The sequence below is a fragment of the Strix uralensis genome, chromosome 3 (assembly GCF_047716275.1).
Source record: "Strix uralensis isolate ZFMK-TIS-50842 chromosome 3, bStrUra1, whole genome shotgun sequence".
Classification (NCBI taxonomy): Eukaryota; Metazoa; Chordata; class Aves; order Strigiformes; family Strigidae; genus Strix; species Strix uralensis.
In genome coordinates, this window is record NC_133974.1 from 60,885,563 (window position 1) to 60,908,298 (window position 22,736).

The 22,736-nt window shown below is 41.0% G+C and overlaps 1 protein-coding gene across 3 annotated transcripts in view; it reads right to left on the bottom strand.

The window, feature by feature from the left end:
* MTCL3 (MTCL family member 3) overlaps nucleotides 1-22,736 on the bottom strand; it is a 45,947-nt gene that overhangs the window by 11,654 nt on the left and 11,557 nt on the right. For all 3 annotated transcript variants that reach the window (XM_074862461.1, XM_074862459.1, XM_074862460.1), the window contains exons 6-8: nucleotides 2,823-2,894; nucleotides 1,015-2,190; nucleotides 95-109 (exon numbers count right to left, since the gene is read on the bottom strand). In XM_074862461.1, coding sequence (XP_074718562.1) covers nucleotides 95-109; nucleotides 1,015-2,190; nucleotides 2,823-2,894 — 1,263 coding nt within the window. The remainder of the gene's footprint in view (nucleotides 1-94; nucleotides 110-1,014; nucleotides 2,191-2,822; nucleotides 2,895-22,736) is intronic.

Consider the following 22,736-nt stretch of genomic DNA (forward strand, 5'->3'; position numbering starts at 1 on the left):
AGCTATTGCCAGATCAGAAAGTGAGCATGCTAAATGCCGTTTCTGTTTGATTTCATGCAATACATGTAGAGTAATTGATTAGCTTTAAACTCACTGCGTCTGTGACTTTCTGATACAAGGAAACAAAAGACTAATTAGTCAGCATAGGAATAAGAAATAATAGCTTTCAGCTTCACCTTGCAACTGCTTCGACTGTAAACTAGCAGGACAGCACAAAGTAAATTAACACAGCAAGAGACTTACTAAAACATTGGATAATACCATGAGCAATAACAAGATTTGCCAACTATAGCAATTGCATGATAAGGTAAGGGTAGGTAATTTTCATTTTTCATGGCAAAAGATCTTGAGTTAGCAAGGAATTAACTCCCCAAAACCTCTCTGGAACAATTCTGCATAGAAATGAACTACAGAAAAGATACTCATCACTGCTGCATTTAAGCAGTGACCTATAGGCCTTCAACAAGATACAATCAGTTACAGCAATTCCAATATTCACACTACCATGTGGCTCTGTGACTCTGTAAAGTAGATCTGCATGGTTTATTTTTCTCTGTGGTTTGTCATATTCCCTATAATTTTGGAAATTTAATGTTTCCTCCTGTTTAAAATTAATCAGATTTTCTTTTTATTCATTTAGCAGGAACCCAACCACTAAGAAAACAATCAAGTTAATTTACGTGCCAAAAATACTGTCTGCACTGCCTTTACTGGCAATGAAGGCACAACTCTGGCAAATGCAGTTGCAAAGCCAGAAAGGAGTAAAATCTTCCACCTCCTAGATCATAATTCATTTACATTTTCAGGAGACTAGACTTACTCACTGTTTGCAAACAACCCCATTGGTAGAACAAGGTTTCATCTGGCCAAATGAGGATTTAAAATAATTTAAGAAATAGCAATTTTTGTCCACTGTCTAGAATAAAGAATTTTCATGTGCCATACATCCAATTTGAGGCTTAATTCACTTGGCAGAGCCTTTTTACCTGTAGGCCGTAATAAGTAAAAGTCTACCTGACTCACTGACAAAGGTTCATCTGCACTTCGATCATCAGAAGACTTTGGAACTTCGAGTCTGTCAATGAAAGCCTGGAGCTCTTTCCTGAAGGCCTTCATCTGTGCGTTGATCCGGTAAAGAAGCTCATGCTCGCGTATTCTGCTGCCATCGTCTTCCTCATCCATCAGTCCAAAGAGGTCCCCATTAGCTACATAAATTCTCGCCTCTGTTATGATGGTGCTCGTGTCAGAAATTAAGCGATCTATTGTCTTGCCCAGCCGCTCAGCTTCAGAGCGAATGTCTTTCATCTGCTGCCTGTCAGTGAAGCTTTTTTGCCACCCAGATGGTGTCGGATAAAAAGACCTCGTGGGTGTCAGGCACCGAATGTTACGCACCTCTTCCGAGTCACTTTCCCCACCGATAGGGCCTTCCCTTTTGCGGTGAGGGGGGCGGGAATCATCATCGCTCTCTTTTTTTCCTGCATCACTTTCTGCATCACTGTCTCTGGGGCTGCCACGGATCCCAAGATGAGAGGCCAAGTCATAGCGCTGCATGTTGGACATTAAGACTCTGTTCTCGTACTGGAGTTGCATGACTTTGCCACTCAACTCATTGATCTGCATTCGTGCAGCTTTTAGTTCCTCCTGTAACGCTTCTGTCTTGGCATTATCATGATGCCTAGAGCTCTCATGGGCCCCAGACTTGTACTTGTATTTGTTCAGCTCAGCTGTTATGCGCTTGTTTTGTTCTTCCAAATCAGCTAAATTTCTCCTCAGCAATTCTGTTTCATCTTCTACTAGCTGCAAATGCTGTCGTAATTCTGAAAGGGATTCACTCTGCTCTCCCAGGAGCGGATTAGCGGTCCCTGAGAAATCATCTCCTCTTAAATCATCAAGCTCTGCTTTCAGACCTCTATTTTCTACTTCTAGTTCCACTATTTTCCTCCCAAGAATGTTAGCTTCCTCCTCCACAAGTCTCAATCGAAGCTTGAGTTCAGCTTCTCTTGTGGTAGGTGGCCCACCTGCTTCACCTTTTGGCAAAGGACTGTCCAAATCCCCATAAAATGATCGATATTTTTGCAGCTCATGTTCAAATCTGTCTTTCTCTTTATCAATCTTAGCCATTTTCTTCCTCATCAAGGCTGCTTCTTCTTTGACAAACTGTAGCTGGCATTTCAGGTCTTCATTGTCCTCCTTAGAAAAAAGAAAAAGTGGTATTTGAAGAAACTTGATGCAAAACAGGAGGCCTCCAGTGGATGGTCTTAAATTACAAGATTAACAATCACAGGTACATTGCTTTAGATACTAAGAGATTTTCCTGAAATCATTTTTTCACTGATAATAAATCAAAGAGAGGGAAATAAATACTTAAAAGAGGGGAAAATACTATTTTACTTGCAACTAAAGTTTGCACAGTCCCCAGAAAGTATGTTGCGGGCAGGTGGGCTTGTAAAAAATCACTTGCATTTTCTAGGCTTACAACACTGTAATAGACTTCACAGTGTTCAAAAGTCCTAAAGTCAGCACACAAAGGACATATAATCTTGTTTCACTGGTGCTCCCATTTAATTATTTTGCCTAAAATATAGAGTACATGAAAGCTGGTGCGTTCTGTTGCAGCACCAGCAGTTTGTTTAGTTGGTCCTTGACATAGTGTTGTCTGACTGCAGATCTAGGGTAAGAGCTCTTCGTTTCACAACACACAGGAAAACAAAGAGCAAAGCAAACAAGCAAGCAAAGTGCAAATCTACAAATCATGTATATCATTTCCATAGTGTCCCTGAAGCCTCAACATGAGAATCCAGGCTACAGCTATTACAACATACCTCTGTTGGTGTCTGCTGTGACTTTTTTTCTGATTTTGGTATGTCTTTGCTCCCTCTTCTTTTCAGTGATTGCTGCAACAACAAAATGAGATGCACTGAATATTTCACTAAAGAAGTATATAATTCATATTTCATTCATTTTAAAACATAGCAAGTCAAATGCAATTATAAAGGAATTAATTTCTTGTAATCCTTGAGGTACCAAATACAGAGGGGAGACACAGTTGCCCAAAAATGACACAGCAATGTTATACAAGTAGAGTATTGGTTTAATCAGTATTAGTTTAATCAGTCTGCTACCTTTTTTATTCAACACATTTTAAGACTAATGCATAATGACTGTTCAACACATAACAAGAGAGGTAAGAAAGCAGGTATCCCAAATGGTAACTTACAGATGGGAAAACTGAGGCAAGCAGTGAAACCCAGCTTGCTCATGTGATATTAGCCCTAATGGGACCAAGGCACTTAAAGATGCATCTAACCAGGCGTGTAGCCTTAGCTTTTGTGGTAGGCAAGCTATATAAAACAGTGTCACTGAGATCCCATCAGCTGACTTGAGTGTACATCTACAAGCACACCTTTCTCTCTGTCTCACGCACAGGCTTCAAGCTCGAAGTGTATTTGGTCACAACTCTGTAGGTGTACGCTGCAGACAAACTCTGTGCAGACAAACTCACACATAGATCTGGTCGCTAGGCTTGTTCTGTTTTCAGAGCATATTCGAGTAAATACAATTTAAAACTGCTTGGACTACAAAGTCCTAGTGAGAAAGAAAGCATATCAGTCTAAGAGCAGCACCACACAAACACAGGTATGCACCACCATGTGTGCAAGCTTCTTTGGTGTCTTCTGATCCGCTATGTAGCTGAAGTGAGTAGAAAAAAAACTCCTGCTTTTAGAGCAGGATGCACTGGGATCAAATCATACTAGCATATCCAGCAAAAATCTTGTAACTGCTGATAATGGAAAGTTTGTTAGTGGGCAAGTGGTAGCAGTGGAAAACAACTGCAACCGGATGGTGTCAACACTCAATATACACATCAAGAAATCAGCAGGAGAGAGGAAATCAAGTGAGAGAACATGTTAATACATAACATCTCACTTGCAGCTGTTCCTAGTTTTTATGGTCCCCAGGTAAAATATAGGCCCTGAGGCAGGGCAGCGATACAACCAACACCATCTCTCTCTGAGATTATTCTCTGGTAGAAGGACCCTTTGTGCCACTGAGAAACGTGCATTTCCCTGCACCAGCCAGGAGAGAATCCAGCTGTACCTAAAAGCCATGCAGTTCCACACAGTGGGAATTAAAATATGTTCATACTCAAGGAACAGAGTACAGTGGGTGAGCATGCTGTATATAACAATCTGGTGCACAATTCGCCAGCTGGTACCAATGGTTCTCTTTCTTCTGCAGATCACCCCCATAACAAATACTAAGCTCATGGACTGCTCACTCCAAAGGAACAGTCAATGCCATAGAAATGACTCATATATAAATCTGAGCAACCACAAGAGATGATTTCTCATGAGGCCTTTAGCTCAAATTTACTATAGAGTTATGCAAGAATTAAGAAAAATTACTTCAGATTCAGAATCAGAACTAAAATTCACAGATGGGTCGACCAAGAACCAGAATTAAAATTTTTGTGTCTCTTGCAGAAACCTTGAATGTTCTCAGTAGACAATAAAACAGTCAAAGATCATTAGCTGTGATAGCTAGATAGCTGTGAACCACAGACTTCTAAAGGAATACAGAAAAGACACAAAAAATAGTTAAATTAACTCACTTTTTCCTTTTAAATATAAAGCCAACAACTTTGGGATCCTGTCTACAAACAAAATTATTCTTCTCCAAGGTCACACATCAGTTATCCTATTGCAGAAATGGTATATGCATGTGGAGGTTTTTTTGTTGTTTTTCTTTTTGAACTGGCAAATTTATAAAGCATTAAACTTTTAGAGGAACAGCTTCCTCCTCTGTATTATCATTAATTATACCACTATGTATTATCACTATGAAAAAACCCTTTCCAAATCAGATAGCATCACAAACTTCTCCTTGCTCCAGATTCTTTCCAATACCACCCACTGATAAAATAACTAACAGATAGTTAAACTATACTTCTGTTTGATTACCTAAATGCCTTCTATTCACCCTGCTGAGCTCAGCACCTCTCCAGATATAATGAGATTCTGAAATGCTGAGCTGCAACTTCTCGTATACCCTACAACTTGTCAGAAGATAAGAAATATATGAAAAAGTTTTCCATGACAAAAAAAGAAAAAAGAGAAACTACAGAGAGCAAAAAGTGTTTTTCTAGGTTTGACATAAAACAAAAAATCCGCTTTTCTCCTTTCTCTATCTTTTGTGTTCCTTTTGGTAGTCAGGATAGCAACATTTTAATTACAACAGTAGTTGTGGCTATGTAATGACTAGGCACTACTTTCTATTCTGCTTTACTTGAATTACAACAAACCATCCATGGAGCTTGCTTTATTCACCAATGAAATGATGGTGTTTAGCAACAAAATTTTATAGCAGAAAACAATGAAGAACACGTGCAAGTCAATTAGCAGGACGATTTGGCTAAGTGGATTAGGCCCAGCTGGAATTGGTGTGATCTCTTTTCTTATGAAAAACACCATGAGACAACTTCTGATCACTAGAGGTTAAGATCTCACTTGAACATCTCAGCTGACAGATGACATCTGCAAAATCACAGTGCCCCATAACATCATGTTAGGTCACTGAGGCAACACTCATACTGAACAAAGAATGCCACATATCAAGCAGTATAACCTGCTATAAATAATAATCTTTGAGAGTTTTATCAGAGGTACATTTCACAATTTACAGTGGCTACTCTATTATTTCTCTCAAGCCTCGTACTAGTCCATTCTTCTAATTCAATTTTTAACATTAAACAATGTATTGCTGCTAATGAAAGGAAATTCATCAAAGCAAAACGGCAAAAGGAAAAAAAAGTTCAAATAAACATATGACAAAACCCCAAAAGCAACCCAGACAGGATTCTGCAAATGAATCTTCATACTATCCCTGTGACTGGACACTATTAAAACTGTATGTTGCTTGTTTTGACATACTAACAAATGTTAAACAGGGTGAGTGATTCAGTCACCTTCATGTACAAAACCTGTTCAAAAATTTTTGTGTTAGATCACCTTTTAATATAATGCACCACTTGATCCTTTTCCCACATCACAGTGTACCACAAAGCATACTGTAGTGCCACTAAAAGACACCCCTGCTGTTTTCTCAACTGTAGCAAAAAAATTTGCCCCTTGTATTCTAGAATTGGTTTTGAGAGTATGTTGTGAAGGATAATTTGGGGGCTCAGATCATTTTTCTTCCATATAATTTTAAAAATCATATTCAATTCACTCTAATGATTATGAATTAAAAAAATACAAAGGTAAAGTAAGAAACATAAGACTGCTTTTGCACTATCTGATCAGTAATGCTTACCAGACAGCGTTACAGTTTTAATAACCTTGAACCAAGTTACTCATCTGCAGGAGAAAAGAACAAGCAAAAAATGCATATAGTACTGTTTCTACAATGGGGAGTTTGCTAAACTGCTCAAGTACTAATGAAATATTTCAACAGCACTGGGGATAATAAGACCAGCAACTGCGGCAAGTATCATTGTATTGTATACTCTCTGCTTACCTCTGAAAGACTAGGAGGTAAAAGGAGGTTTAACCTGACTATTCTAGCATTCACAGTAGCCAGCACACGTGGATCTGCGTGTGTGTTCTGGCAATGCTGAGTTTCCACAGTTTAGATAAGACCACAGATAATGTTCATATTATATGCATACCAGATCACATGCAATGGGCAATTCTGTTGTGATGCTCAGCAGCATCAATTCTCCAGTGAGCTTTGCTGGAGTTTATCCAATGTCTTGCTGGAGATGCTCAGCACTTCTCAAGACCAGATGGTATAATCCTTCTCTTGCCAGCCCTAAACTGCAAGCCAAATGTGCAGTCCTAACAACACCTGTGATGCTCAGTGTTTCTCAGGTGTAAAAAGACCTGAAATCTACTCTGAGAGTAACACAATGCAGAAGTAATAGCATCACACTCCACTGAGTAGGAAAGCTGTAAAATGAACTCAAATTCTCGCTACCTGATCCTAAGCTACAGTAAATCTCTCAGCAATTAATAAAGAAACCCTAAGCAACATACCAAGATTTTTCTAGACACTTAGGTTTGATTATTTCAAGCCTGATCTGGGGGTGTATGATCTAAAAATCTATGTAGGCAACCACAGGAGGAATTCCTGACACATAAAGGCATTTATGGGTGCACAGAGTCCCCATAACAGCCCTTATCCCTCCTCATAGAGCAGGCTAAGGCAAAGGGCATGCAGCTTCTTGAACGTCCACAGCTGCAACCAAACCTTCTCACCTGCACACAACTGTGTTGTACACAGTGTCGGTTAGCTGCCTCCCAATTGCTGTGACAGGTCTGTAGACCTTTCAAAAATCAGAGCAAACCTAACACCATCTTTACAGTCTTGAAAAGTTGCTTAATATTGAACAACTTTTAAGCTGCACAACCTTGCCTCTGTCTGGCACAGAGTGACTATGGCCAGGGAAATGGAAATTTGCCCTAAGACCCTCTGCATTTTCTCTTCAGTCAATACGGTCAGGTAGCTCATGGAGCTGGATCAAAACAGATGCAAGACAGATTTTTTTAGTTGACTGCGACTGACTCTAATTCAATGTATTAGAATATGTATTAAAAATTAAATGGACACCATCCATGTTGGCAAATTGAAAATGCATATTCTCCTCCAAAAAAATATTTGTTTTTAAAATGTCTCCCTTATTCTGCAACTCTATCAGTGCAATTTGCCAGCAACCAACTCAAGATGCTGGCTTTGTCTGTCACTGGCACAAGTACATAGAATAATACAACCCTTTACTCCTTCCACCCTGCTTCAAGGGCAGGAAGGGTCCTGAGTATTTCAGTATTCTACTTGCTTGCAAAATTAAGGCAGGAAAGAAAAAGCAAGGGATAAGTGAAACACAAAAAAGCACAGCACCCCTGTCCAAGAAGCATAACCCTACTAGTTCTAGCAATGCTCTCTTCATATTAAAACTGGCATATTTGAAAACACTGCTGAGGAATGATACAAAATGAAAGCAATCTTTGCTACTTCACCATGGAGAGAAAAACAGTTCTTATGTGGTCTTTTGAATGTCTTCATACTGGAGAAAAGAGGAGCCACCCTCCAATATTTGTATTATTTCAGTTGTGTTTATTTAGGAGTTATTTCAGTTATCATTTTCAGATTCTTTACCATTATTCATTTGCCAATTAAATGAGAAAAAAAATAAAAGGAGATAAAAAGATACACAACATTTGCACTTTACCTAGAGAAATTTTGCATTTTGAACCAAAACCATATTACTAGAGCAAATAATGATAACTCTGTGGTATAACTAGGTAAAAGCATTCTTTGCAATGCATAAAATGTAGCAGGACATTTATGTTTCCATTACATTTGCTTCCTTCTTTTTCTTATTTGAAAAAAATCCTGAGCAGTAGAAGATGAAAGCTGCCTTTTCAAAGCTCTCCATATGACCTGGTCAAATAGCTGGACAACTCTGATACTTTGCTTTCTGTCATTACACACTCCTTCATCCACCAGGATATCATAAGATAGTGGAAGCAGGTTCTCTGAAGAGGAAGAGGTCTCCTGCCATTTGAACCTTTTTAAAGATGGAAGAACTAGACATGCATAGTTCCCCAGCCCTATCCAACTAGGCCTCATTATGGATATAGAGATCACAGTCAGCTTACACTTAGCTCCCTAAGCCTGAAATGCAAAAGCAAATCTCAGAACACCATGCATGTTCTGGAGTGAAAGTGCAGGAATAAGGTATTTTGCTGCATAGTGATGCTAGTTAAACCTATTTCCTAGGGCTTCCTAAGTTGCTGTTTATTTGTTAGCTCAGCTATTTGTCTTTTTTGGGGGAAGAGAGTCAGTCTTTTTGTCAGGGTTTGCACAATGCCTAGTACAATGCCCTGTTACAGCCTTTATCTGGGACTGCCAGTATGACAGACAGTATGTCAACACAGCTCAAACCACCACCACATAACAATAGCAATAATCACAGTCAGAGACATGGATATGGCGATTATGAATTAGATACAGACAAGATTTTACCAAATCCAAAAAGTCTTCTTTCTCACACTATTATCACATGTACAGTTTTTCAGTCTTCTTAGAAGAATATCTCAGAAGATATTCCACAGAAATTTTCATGAGAACAGGAAAGTGCAAGCAACCAGATTAGGTTCATTGCCTTGGTTACAAAAATGCATATATATAAACCAAAGCATAGTTACCATATCCCTACAAAAAAAGGTTAGTCTGAAAATGAGAAGTAACGAGAAGGAATATAATGATTCTGCACACAAAGTGCACCTCTACACTGCTTGCTGGAAATGTATACAGAAGCCAGTTCGGCAAAGTTGTGGGCTGATCACATCTGTGCATTTGTGTTCAAGTTCATTTCATTCTGAAAAGTTGTATTAAATACACAGACAGCTCTTACAGTCCCTCACCGGGATTCACAGGGTAGGATGGCATCTAGAACACACACATCTGTGTAGGTTTGTAGGCACACAGCAGAGAAAGGAGCTTTGCAGCTCACCCTACAAAACTGTGCACCTTGGACACCACCTCCAGTTACAGGGACATCTCACCAAAAATCAGATTTTAGAGTTCAAGAGGATGCAAAAATTTAAGATGAATTCAGGTAGGAAAAAATCTGAAACCTGCACTTGGTCTAGAAGTCTGAGCAGAAGATTTTCTGTTAACAGGGCAAAGAAATCCTTCTCTCACATGTCAGCATAGTCCTCTGACTATAAGGAGGGGTCTTCTGTTGCTCTTTGTCATTTCTTTTGCCTGTGTTTACTTGGGAAACTTCTATTGTAAAGCTAACTGTTTGTAAATGGGATGAAAAATATTTTCTGTAATACAATGTATAGGGAAGTTTCAAAGGTGTTTTTGGGAACTTGGTTTATTGAAAACAGAGGATCAGACTCTGCAGTGCTCTGAAGTTATGCCAGTGTGATCCTGCCACAAATTAAATCTAAGTTTTAATCTAAGTTTTGTTGAGCAGCTCATGTAAAGAAGGTGCTCTGGCAAAAATAAACCACAGAGGCTAGAAGTTGAAATGGAAGGAAGACATCCCCACACCTACCTTTCGCACTCTGATACCAGACTGCTCTCCCATAAGCCTGCATCCAGTGCTTTTCCTGGTATTTCAACCATGCAAAGATGGAGAAGAGGGGAAGGAGAATATTGCAGCGCTGGCTGGAGCAGAGTGTCCAGCAGCTTCACTGACTATGAAAGGCTCAGAAGATCTGTGACTGATCCCCATGCCTCATCCTCCTAAATGATGACTCTTCCCCATAAATGAAGCTTGCTCAGGTTCTTAGGGAAATGCTTACTCCCAGCAAGGGAAGCGGCTCTGGCTCTTAGGCTGACTTAAAACCTTCATGTGGAGGTTGACTTAAGACTGCTATTTAAAGGTTCCCTTTGCTAGAAATGTGAAAATCTCATTCTGAAATGAAGTTTGACAGTCTTCAGCTCGTTATATATATTTGATCACTGGGATGCATTTTTAACTAGCTACCATGAATAAACATCCGACTCTTCAGCATTTATCATAAATGTCACTGAACCAGAAAATCACCTGCAAATTAATGCCACAGTGGTCCTAATGGGGTTACACAAGAATCAATTCTTGGTTCCACACTAATTAACATTTTTTTGCCGCTGCCTGGAAAAAACATAAAATAATATTGAATAAAGACTGCAGATAGAGTAAGAGTTCGAGAAATGTTAAATATTGAAAAGGATGGTCACTGATACAAAACCTGGTGAAATCAAATAATATCTGGTTTAATATTGCTAAATGTGAAGATACACATGTAAGAACAAGCAGTGAAAGCTATGCTAAGACAATAGGAAAACAGCCTACAGAATAGAGAAGATCTCTTGAAAAGCCACATCTCCGAAAAACACTACAGGGTCATAGAGGATAATCAGCTGAAATAATGGCCAAGTGTAATTTTGTGATGAAAAAGGCTCAATTTAGACCTAGGATGTAGATGTCAGAACTGAGATTCACTGTGCAATAACTAGAAAGGCATGTGCCTCTCCACAGGGTCAAACCACCCTCAGACAAGTGGAATGAATCACTTCCAAGTAGTGCCCATCTTTCTCCTTTGAGGGAGGTCAAATTCCTAACTTAGGTTAAATGCTTAATTTTTAGATAGCTAACTGAGATCAACCCTAAGCATGCAGATTTTAAAAATAAAAACAACACACCAAAGCATTCATGCTGGACTCTTGAATTTAGCATGGTAGTAAGAACATATGTTTCCTGGCTGGTAACTAGCATTCAGCAAATTCAGATGAGAAGGGAGGTGCAAATTTTTCACTGTTCCTGGGACAGTTCAAGAAGAGTTGTGGTAGACAGTTCTCAGCTGTCAATTTTTAACACAGACCAGCACCCTTTTCTGAAAAGTAGGCAGCTATTTAAACAAAATAGCTGGGGGTATTTTATGACCCATGTTGTTCAGGAGGCCAGACTGGTTGATCATATTATACAATTCTGACCTCATAATTTCTTAATGCATGAAACCTGACCAAAGTTTGTGAATGCAGCAACAATGCTCCTAGAAGCACAACAAAAGAAAAATGGACCTTTGAGTGTATCTATGTGTACCATCAAGGCAATGTTCCAGTTCAAAACTCTTTCTGGGGCAGTGTTACTGGTGCTTCTAATTAATCATTTAATCAAAGACCTAAACTGCTAGCATCTGTAAAAATTAAAATAATTCAGCCAAGCCTATAATATAAAACACTCATGGTAATTAGGCCAGTTGGATGTCATCATCAGTCATGCTTTACAGGGATGCAGAAGCCTCTCATTATACACAACACTGATGGAAACAGATGCATGGCAAATACCTTCTAAAGCACAAGTACTCATCTGTGACCTAAGCAAAGAGCTTGGTTATTATCCTAACCTGGATTCATTACTGAGATAGCCAAAGTCAATTGACACAATGATACAACTAGGATCAGAGAAAGCAAAACGGAATTGATACCCACAGGTCTCATTCTACACATCTCGATATATGCTGTTGTTAATACTAGCAATGGGAAAAAAAATCACATAACATGTCAAAACATCTCAGAAGAGACAGATGCTTCAGAAAAGCACAACTGCACATCTAAAAGGTTAATCCACTGCCTTTACTTCAAAATAAGAAAAGCAGTGCTTGGAATGCCTAACTATGCACCATTATCAAAACCTGAATCTGCTAAATGCCAGGGGGTTGGATTTCTTGATATTATGAACACTGTAGACTGTAGTAAGTGAAAAATAAACCTGCAGGCTGTAGTGAACAAACATCAAAAGCCTGGTGTTCTTGTTCCTGGCTAGTACTGATTCCATGCAATTCAGCAGATCAGCTGGGCTGATCCCAGAGCCCAGCACACCCTACAGCTGGGTGTTCTCCCTGTCAGGTGACTCATCTCTATTTAATATGCAGTGACATACACCATAGAATATGGCTATAAATGTGTGCAAATGAGAGGGTCTAAAAGAAGGTGACTCAAAACATGCCATTCTGCTCTCTGTAGGGAGTATAGTACTTACAGGACAGTTCAGAGGTAGAGCACAACCAGCACACTGATAGTTAATGAAGAATCAGCTGGTGGCCTCACACAATCACATACAGTCTCTACTCCTGTCCAGCCTGGCCACAGAAGCCATTTATTGGGCAGTAGTGCCCACCACTGTACTGTATAATACCTTCTTTATTGTACTTTGTTCTTTATCACTCCCCTTACTGCATGTGAGGTATCTGCCTGATGGAAGGCTTAGCACTTTGCACACAGACACACACACACATACAGCTGTATTGCACAGAACATAACTAGTTGAACAAAACACCGTGCATATCAATGCAGCAGGAAAAATGCCCTGTTTGATAGCACGTACATGCCTCTGACCTCCTGTTCACTCGCTATGTTTTGCCTGAGAAGAAAGACAGCTTGGACAGACCCTGAACTCTCCCTTGTTTAAGACAACCTGGAAACAATTTCCTTTCTCCCCTTCCAGAAGTGACCTTTCTAACCCCTGTATGCGCTGCTGCAAAATGAGAAATTAGATTCTGCTTGTTATTAACAAGTACAGACCACAGAGTTGAGAAAAATCACAGACTATTTGAAGCTGAAAGGGACCTCTGGAGATCTAGTCCAGTCCCCCTGCTCAGAGAAGAGTCAACTACAGCAGGTTTCTCAGGGCCGTGTCCTGAAGTTTCTTGAATATCTCCAAGGATGGAGACTCCGTCCTCTATAGGCAATGTGTTCAGTGTTTTACCACCTTCATAAAAAGTTTGTTCTTGTCCTGTCACTGGACACCACTGAAAAGAGTTTGACTCCTTCTTTACACCCTCCTATCAGGTATTTATACACACCGATAAGATTCACCCCACACACACAGTCCCTTCCTCTTCTTCTGTCAGGGCCCTGAGGGCACACACAGGCCTTACTTACCTGGCACCTCCCCACACACCCTGCCCATGGGCCCAGGAGCCCCATTTCAGCTCAGCCCAGGAGGCTTCAGGTCCTGCTTCAGCAATGTGAGAAGACTACTGGTCTCCAGCTCACCACGGCTGTGCCTGTGCCCAGCCACGGACCCTGCTGATCTGGCCCTGACCTGCAGATTTCCTTCTTGGCTTTACCTCAGACCTGCCTCATCACCTTGTACCTGCCTGTAACCTGGACTCTTGTTCGAACCTGGCCATGATCTCTGGGTCTGCCTTGCTCACCTCACTGAGGTACTGTGGAAAAGGGGCTTGGTTGGCAACATCTCTGTCCTGCGAGCTGTGTTATCCCCCCAGCTCCCCATCCCACAGGGAGCAGACAGACCCTGCTACTCCCCAGCATCTCCAGGCTGAACAGTCCCAGCTCTCTCAGCCTCCCCTCATACAACACATGCTCCAATCCCTTAATCGTCTTCACAGCCCTTTCTTGAACTCTCTCCAGTGTGTCCATGTCTCTCTTGTATTGAGGGTCCAAGAATGGGACCCAGCACTCCAGCTGTGGCCTCACCAGTGCTGAGTAGAGGGGAAAGATGACCTCCCTCGATCTGCTGGTGACATGACTCCTAATGCAGCCCAGGATACCATTAACCTTCTTTGCTGCAAGGGCATGTTGCTGGCTCATGGTCAACTTGGTGCCCACCAGGACGCTCCAGTACTTCTCTGCAAAGCTGCTTTTCAGCCAATTCGCCCTCAGCCTGTACTGGTGCCTGGGGTTGTTCCTCCCCGGGTGCAGGCCTTTGTGCTTCCCTTTGCTGAACTTCATGACACTCTTGTCAACCCATTTCTTCAGCTTACTGATGATCCTCTGAATGTCAGTAACACTATTGCATGTATCAACCACTCCATGGTTTTGTAGCATATGCAAACTTGCTGAGGGTGGTCTCAACCTTATCACCCAGGTCAGTAATGAAGACGTTAAACATGACTGGCCAAGCGTTGACCCCTGGGATCCTGCCAGAGACCTGAGTGTGTTAATAGACCTTCACTACCCTGATGAGCTTCACCAAGGGCTTACACCCACACCCCTGCCCATGGACCCAGGAGCTCACACCAGAGCCTTGAATCCCTGCCTGAATTACGTTGTAGCTGTATCCAGCTGTCATAGCTGTACATGGCCATGGATCCTCTTGATCTTAACCCTGACCTGGGACCTGATTTCCTGCCTTAGCCTTGCACTTGCTTCATCACTTACTTCATGATCACTGGACCTGTGGATTGACTTCCCAGCTTAATCTCAGACCTGCCTTGTCACCACAAACCTATCGGATGGTCTGAACTCTTGGTTGATCCCAGCTGCCTTCCCCAGGCCTGTTCTGGTCCCTTCACTCAGGTACTAAGCCCTGACTGGTGGGGCCCCAGCCCTACAGGCTTTGTTACTGTGCATGGCTCCTGGCTCCCAGTTCCTCAGACCAGCTGGCCCTTGCTGTTCCCTGTCAGGCACACTACTTGTCATCAGCCTCCCTATGGACTTCATGCTGCTGACCACAACTGTTTGAGCCTCAGCAGTCAGTTTTCAAATCAACCTCACTGTCTAGTTATCTAGCCCATACTTCATCAGCTTGTCTAGGAGAATGTTATGAAAGATCGTGTCAAAAGCCTTACTAAAGTCAAGATAAACAACATCCAGTGCTCTCCCCTCATCCACCAAGCTGGTCATCTCTTCACAGAAAGTTGTCAGTTTGGTCAAGCATGATTTCCTCTTTATAAATCCATGCTGACTGTTCCAAATTACCTTTTCTTTGGTATGTTTGGAAATAGTTTCCAGAACTATTTCTCCATCACATTCCCAGGGATCGAGATGAGGCTGACCAGCCTGTAGCTCCCTACACCCTCCTTCTTGCCCTTCCAGAAGACAGAAGTGACATTTGCTTTCTTCCAGTCCTCAAGAATTTCTCCCGATCACCATGATCTTTCAAAGATAATCAAGAGTGGCCTTGCAATGACACCAGCCAGCTCCCTCAGCACTCATGGGTGCATCCCATCAGGCCCCATGGACCTGTGCACACCCAGTTTGTTTAAATGTTTCCTAACTTGGTCATCATCCATCAAGTGTAAGCCTTTCTTGCTCCAGACTTCCCTATTAATGTCAGAGGCCTCAGATTCCTGAAGGCTGGTCTTTACTAGTAAGGACCAATGCAAAGAAGATTCCCTGCACCATTCACCAGTGTGCACATATTTTCCCTCATCTTCATTTTGCTGTTGATATACCTGTAGAAACCCTTCTTGTTGACCTTCGATGTCCCTCACCAGAATTCAGCTCCAGGTGGGTTTTGGCTTTTCTAACACCATCCCTGTATGTTTGGACAGTGTCTCTACTTTTCTCTAAGATCACCTTTATTTCCTACACATTGATATGGACCACTCAAAAATTCACAATGCTGCAACCAATAGCTTCACCATACTGCATGGGGTTTTTTTCTAAGTGCACTGGAGACAAACACAAGAGACATTATCAAGCATTTGCAACAAAACATTTAAGTTGGATTGCCTCTTTTTCAGGGGGGAAAAACGATGGCTTAGGCAACAAGTTTGAAAGAAAAGGACCAAGACTTACAGTCCAGTCAAAAGCCCAGGGTATCACACTACATCTTTTGCATTCTACTACGTGTCATTAGTATACTAGTTATCAAACGGTATTTTCTCTCTTTCAGGAACTACTTATTAATCATATATATCAGCACATAAAGAAGCTATAATTGCTTCAGTTGGCTCTTCTGATTCTGTAAGAATTATGCTAACCACTGAAGTTCTCAGAACCATCATTCTGAAGCAGTAATGAGTAATGTATTGAATAGTAAATACAGCAATCTCTGTGGCAGTTTTGTTGCATATGGGTCTGTTATCTGTGTTCCCATTTGAGATCTTGCCAGACTCTTTCACCTGTTTTTACACTGAAAACTGCACTGAGGTTACTCCCTGAGGGTCCATGACATGCTCCAGAATAGCCATCTGTACTATAACAGCAGAAGGTTCTCCTTCCTCACACTGGCAGATGAGTTCAGCCGAAACACAGGATAGCGCTTACCTCCATGGTGCTACTCTCTGCTTACTCTCCTAAAGCCAGGACAAACTACCCAGGGCTGTGAGCCATCAGGAATGCAGGCACCTGAAAGATGCACTGGGAAATTTTATGTGCAGAATAACTAATAAATCTACTAAGCTACATGGTGTCCAGGTTTTGTAACTGTAGACTTGCTAGCAGGACCAGAGAATGTAAACACAAAAAATTTGTTTCATGTGGGATGGCTGAAGAGTTCAATCTAAGACTATGAGAAAGACAGCCCTGAAGCCAGCAGTAAGCACATGCACTACACAAAAATAAAGCTGTGGTAATTTTCCTTTCAATCTGAAATAAGTTCAGCTTTGACCTGTATCAGCACATTTCAAGTTCTGTTTTTCCAGGTGTTTCTTGAAGGGATTGGTGCAGTTAAGCAGTGGACTAAACACAGTATTCTGAGGGTCAGAAATCATCTATTACTATTATTCATCAAAACCTTGGTGAGACTTCCAGTAAGAATATGACATTTGGTGTATACTGATTCTGTACGAAAACATGTATCTAACCTCTGGTTCCGCACTTAGAAAATGTCTCTGTTCTGCCTTCATAAAGCCTTCCAGCCAATAGAAGCAATTTTGACATGTCATCTGGATTTCCTCTAAATTTAGAGAAATCTGGCCTACCTCTATATTCCCCTTCATGCTCTTCTAGCAGTACAAAAGGGTTGAATTTGGCCTCTCTATCATGCAGTCTCTTTCTTTAAGAAACTAAGCAAATCATGCATAGTGTCTTACAAAAAATTCCAGAGACCTGCCAAAAATGACAAAATGGTCATAAATAAATTTATAGTTGGAATTTAAAAAGCATAATATATTATTTTTAAAAAGATAAGCAAAACAACAACAAAAGAACCAATGCGGATTACACACTGTCTATGGATACAACTATAGATACAACTGTGAAAGGAAGCATGACATCCAGGGAGCTCATTTTTCACTTGGACTTTTAAGTTACCTAGCAACTTTTTCTTTCATTTGAGCAATCGAGTTGGTACCTCTATGTTTAAATTACATATTTGGACACTTGAATGTTCATTTGAGTAAATAAATACTGAAACTGGGAAATGCAAAGATAAAAACTTGTATTCTGTGATTGAGGACCATTACAGGCTCCTATAAAACTTTACATCTTTTCCTAGAAAATCTGTAAACTTCTCAGGCTTACAAACAGCACAGTGCTAAAAAAAGATTAGGAGATGGCTAAATATAAAGGAAGCAATTCTGGATTTCCCAAACTTTCCTCCATTTGTTAATGTGGTATGGTACTTTGAGGACCTTATTGAAGTTGTTACCAACATCACCTACTTAGGTAATGAGATATAAAAGGCCTTCTTTCTCCTTTAGATCTCAAGGAAGTCATACCCTAAAGTCTGTAACAACAGAGATACATCTTTTCCAGCTTGCCCCACTGTGAGTTCATGCTCACCAACCATTTTCTCTGGTAACCAGTTACCATCCACCACCTGATCCACTGTTACCGCGCTGTCCATTACTCCCACAGACAACTGGACATGTCAGTTGTGTTGGCTTTGACACTACTTCTGATTGCCCCTTGCCAGTAATTCTCAGCAGTAGGAATTCACATGGCAGCAATGGACTGGACTTGCTGTTCTGTGTCTCATTTGCCATCTCATCTGGCTCCATACCCAGCCAAAGACCTTTGCCTAGTTTTTACACTAGTAAATGAAACAGTCAGGGTCTGTTCTCAGGACCTGATGCCAACCAGCACTCCACAACTCAATCTCCTTTGAACTAAACTGACAATACAGCTAAACTTCCCAAACAAGCATGACTGCATTCAAACCATCAATCAGGAATGAGCTCTGCCCCAGGCTATTCCCTGAATTATGCCCAAGCACTGAAGCAGTAGTAGTCCACCCAGACCAAAACCATCTGAGGGATGTGCTAGCATCGCTTGTCAGTGTGTGGGCCCTTCCTTAGCCTGATTTACTTTACAAACCTAGTTGCTGACTAATGGAAGAAAATCTGTAGCAAAGAACAACTTTGAAAAGCTTGATACAAGCAAAAAAAATTGTCTCAGGTGCTGACTTGAGACCAGGATGTAGGGACTCATGTCCCTTCTCTAACACAGAGTTTCTATGTGTTTGGCTTTTAATCTGTGCCTCCATTCTGGTTAGATTTTTTTAATATGGTAATTATTTTTTTTTTTTATAGAGCTTTCTACAAAGAGACTCTGATTTTACCTGGAGACTGTATGTAGTCAATAATAACAGACTGTATGTAGATCAATAATAACAGCTTTGACACAAGAACTTGCAAATCTAAGACCATTCATATCCATCACAGGAAGGAAGGAAAACAAGGTAACACTGCCACAAGGAAGGGTCTCCCATGCCCCCATCAAACCAGAGAAGCAGCATTATGTTTACAGATTCAAAAGAACTGGTCAAACTTTATTTTGTGATGGTTAAATTATTTTCTGTTTCAAACATATTCCAGACACTGTTTTTTACTACAGTTGCCACTCTTTTATTATTACTTCCCCATTAGCAAGCAATCCTGCCATCCTTTTACACATTCTTGCAAATTTTAAGACAATTCAATAGGAATCCACAAAGCAGCACACCAGCTTCAATGACTGCCTGAAAAAAATCCCCTCTAGGCATCTTTACTCACAAAACCTCTTCACAATGAGATATCTGTGGAGCTTCATTCTTTTCAAATCATTCACTATTTATTATATATGCTTTGGCGCTATATTATTATTGACCATCAGGCTATTTATGTTCAGTTTTGATAAACTCTCTTGAAGCAAATGGCTCATGTGAATTGCTTATGGCTGATACATAATGAAAATGTAATTTTATGAGGTTTATGTGTAAACTGCTTCTCAAATGCACTTTTTTTTTCCTGTTTATGGCATGACATTTTCAGAGAATTACGACAACAGATTTTGTAAGATAGATTAATTTATTTCTTCATTATGATTCTTTTGTCATATTCAAAGACCTAAACTGAAGCAAACTCTGCTTATCCTGCTCACTGTGAAATCGCAGTGTGCGCTGAGCAAAGATGTCAGAATCACACCCTCACAGATTATGAATAGCATCCCTGCTGAGTACTGTTTTTAAAGGAACAAAATATTTGGGCAGGATACCAAAGGTAACAGAATTTCACACAAGCAAGTCTGACAGAAGTAACTGGGGGGTTCTGCACTTAGAGAATCACTGAGCTGCACTTGGAGACAGAGAACTTTTTTCTTTTTCCTGTATAAATTCAGGCAGAGACTTATTTCTCAACTCTTTTTTAAAAAACCTCCTCATTACCCTGTTGTTCTTTTCACCAAAGCAAATTGAATTTTCATGAGGCAACAAAGTGAGATTCCAGATCACAGAAACCCTCTGCTTAAAGGTACTTTTAGTAGAGGTGTTGCTGATAGACTTGGTATTTGAGTCCTCTAAAAGACCCAGGAAGGAACTGGGCTTGTGAGAGACCTATTAAATCCTCCCCTGCTGCCATCTGGTGCCAGAAGCAAGTAAATTACTGTAAATCTTCGAAGAGTACCACTTACTACATGGATACTGTGAAGCTGATCAGCTACCTCAGCAGACATACTAGCATCTCATCTCTCTCTCTGCCTTGTCCCTACTCCCTCCATTACCAGCTGTTTGAAATGAGGCTCAAACTCTGAAGAGAAATGAAAATATGAGATGCAATTAGGAAGTGCTTGGGGGACACAGTATGATGGATGAGACTCAAACTTTCCCTTTTAAAGCAGCACAATCAAGTATCCATCTCCAGTGACTTGTGTGCATGCAGCATGGGCAACAAACCGAAGCTAAAAATCCGTGAACATTTACGGAGCTGACTTCACTGGGATCACAGAGACATGACGGGATAGCTCACATTCCTGCAGTGTAGCCATGGATTGATAAAAACTCTAAAGGTGAGGAAGAAGGGTTGTGCTCTAAACAAAAGAGCAGTTCAGTTGCATGTAGCATTGCCTTGTAATGGGTGGTGGGCCAGCTGTGAGCTATGGGTAAGAATCAGAGGACAGAGAAGCATGGGTGGCATCACTTGGGGTATCTTCTACAGACCATCTGATGAGTAAGAGGAAATAGATGAAGCATTTTTCAGAAAACTAGAAGTCACATGATTTCTGTAATGGACTGAAGACAATTTCTGCAACAGGTGATAAAAAAGTTGGCTGTGGGAATCACTTTGATGGACCTCTTGCAAATAATGAAGCTTTGCTCAGGGGTTTGATGGCCAATGGTAGCACTGGCAGCCCTGACTGTAAGATGGTGAAGTTTAAGGTCCTGAGAGAAGGGACCAAGACAAACAGTGGATGAGAGTTTCGATTCTGAAGGCATTCAAAAATGTAATGCTGCTGTTGGATGTGGTTGACTTGCCTACTGGAAATGCTGCAAACCACCAGCTATTATGAGACTTGTTTCCAGTTTCTTTCAACCTCACCACATTTTAGATGCTGCAGAGTTCCAGGCCAAACATCTGTCTCAGGATAAGTTATCAACATTGTTAGTATTTTGGAAAATTTCAGCAAAATTATTCAGCTCTTTCCAGGAAGAGAATATCCTGGTTTGCTCAAATTATTCTAGCAACTGTCCTTTTGAGAAGTTCCAGTATGCCTGTGCTCTGGAACATTTTTGTGTCTGTATATGATATATACCTCATACCTTCCTAATTCATCCAAATCATGAGTGGCCAAACCTTGCAGAAATCTTCCATTCCTATACATTACTAGGTAATTATTTCTTGGGAGTTTAAACTGCTGAAAGTTCTATATTTACAAACTACAGAATGCAAAGCCTAACTAGACCTGCAATAGTTGTTCCATGTGGGTCTAGATAAAGCTGAGGCAAGGTGTTAGAACCAGAAACCTTTTCTACAGTGCTCACAGTGATATACTTGCTGTTTCCTAGCACAGTGAGTGATCCTCCACTGCTCTCAGTCCAGATGTAAAAGTGAAGAGCTAAGGCTTGGAAACAAGGAAAGGAACAGAACAAACCAAGGAAGCTGACAGATTTGTATGAGGAGGTGGAAGAACCAGGGAAAAGGACAAATTTCACAGAAGAGAGAAGCTGTAACTAAGAAATGGGGATAATATACCCAGAGTAGAATAAGAGGAAAATGGACTGGAAAAGACTTGAAATCCAGAGAAGAGATTAGACACTCATGAAGAGTTGAAGGATGCAGGGAAGGAGGGAATGGGAGGGGGAAGGACAAGACTGGGACTTAAGAACCAGAAGACAGCAAAACAACCACTACTACAAGACACACCAAAAAAAAAAAAAAAAGGAAAAAACATACACAGGATCAGGACTTAGAGAGAGAACCCGGACAATCTGAGACTATGTGAGTCATAGGAGAAAGACTGGAAATAAGTGGTTGTGGTTAAATGGCAGAAGGGGCTTAGAGACAGAAAGGGCTGTGAGAAAGGAGAGACACTGGATTTTTATCAAACAGCCATAGTGGGCAAGCTGATATTGGTGATCAAGGGGACTGGGACAAGATCATGCTTTACCAGTTCTTCTCACAGCTCTCCAGTTTTTTGTTTATTTGGGGGGGGGGGGGAGGGCAGGGATTGTTTGGTTCTTTGGTTTTTTTACAGCAGCTTTTGTTGTGAAATTTCCAGCTACCCTCCTGATTTCTGTGCAGCCTGAGCAGTCAGAATGTATAGGGAGCTAATCTGTGCATAAACAGGGCAGGCAAAGGTTGCAAGAGCAAGCAGAAAAGTGTAATTACTTTCCTGTGACCCCACAGCAGGTTAGTATCAAAATCAGGAACAGAATTCAGATTCCTCCTCCCAGCTTCAGTGCCCAGTTCTCCAGACCCTGCTGCCTTCTTCCATTTCCACACAGCGTACAAAACAGGCTGACTGACAAGACAGGCACCACTCCAGCAAAACACAGACCCATGTAGGGAGGCATAAATTCCTCTGCCTGAAGTCTGAACTGAAGGGACAAAAGACATCTCTGGTTCACATGCCATGTAGCTATGGTTATCGCAAGCTCTGTATCTGAGCTAAAAACCTATGCTTAGAAGAAGAAAATGGTAGCTTGACAACATCACCCTAATGTGGCTGTAAGAACTGTGCTGTCTTGCACCTGCCCAGCTTGGAGCACTAGCAGAGCTTCTATTTCTATCCAGAAAGACATATGTCTCTGAAAAACACTATGCCTCTTGCAAATCCGTATCTGCATTTCA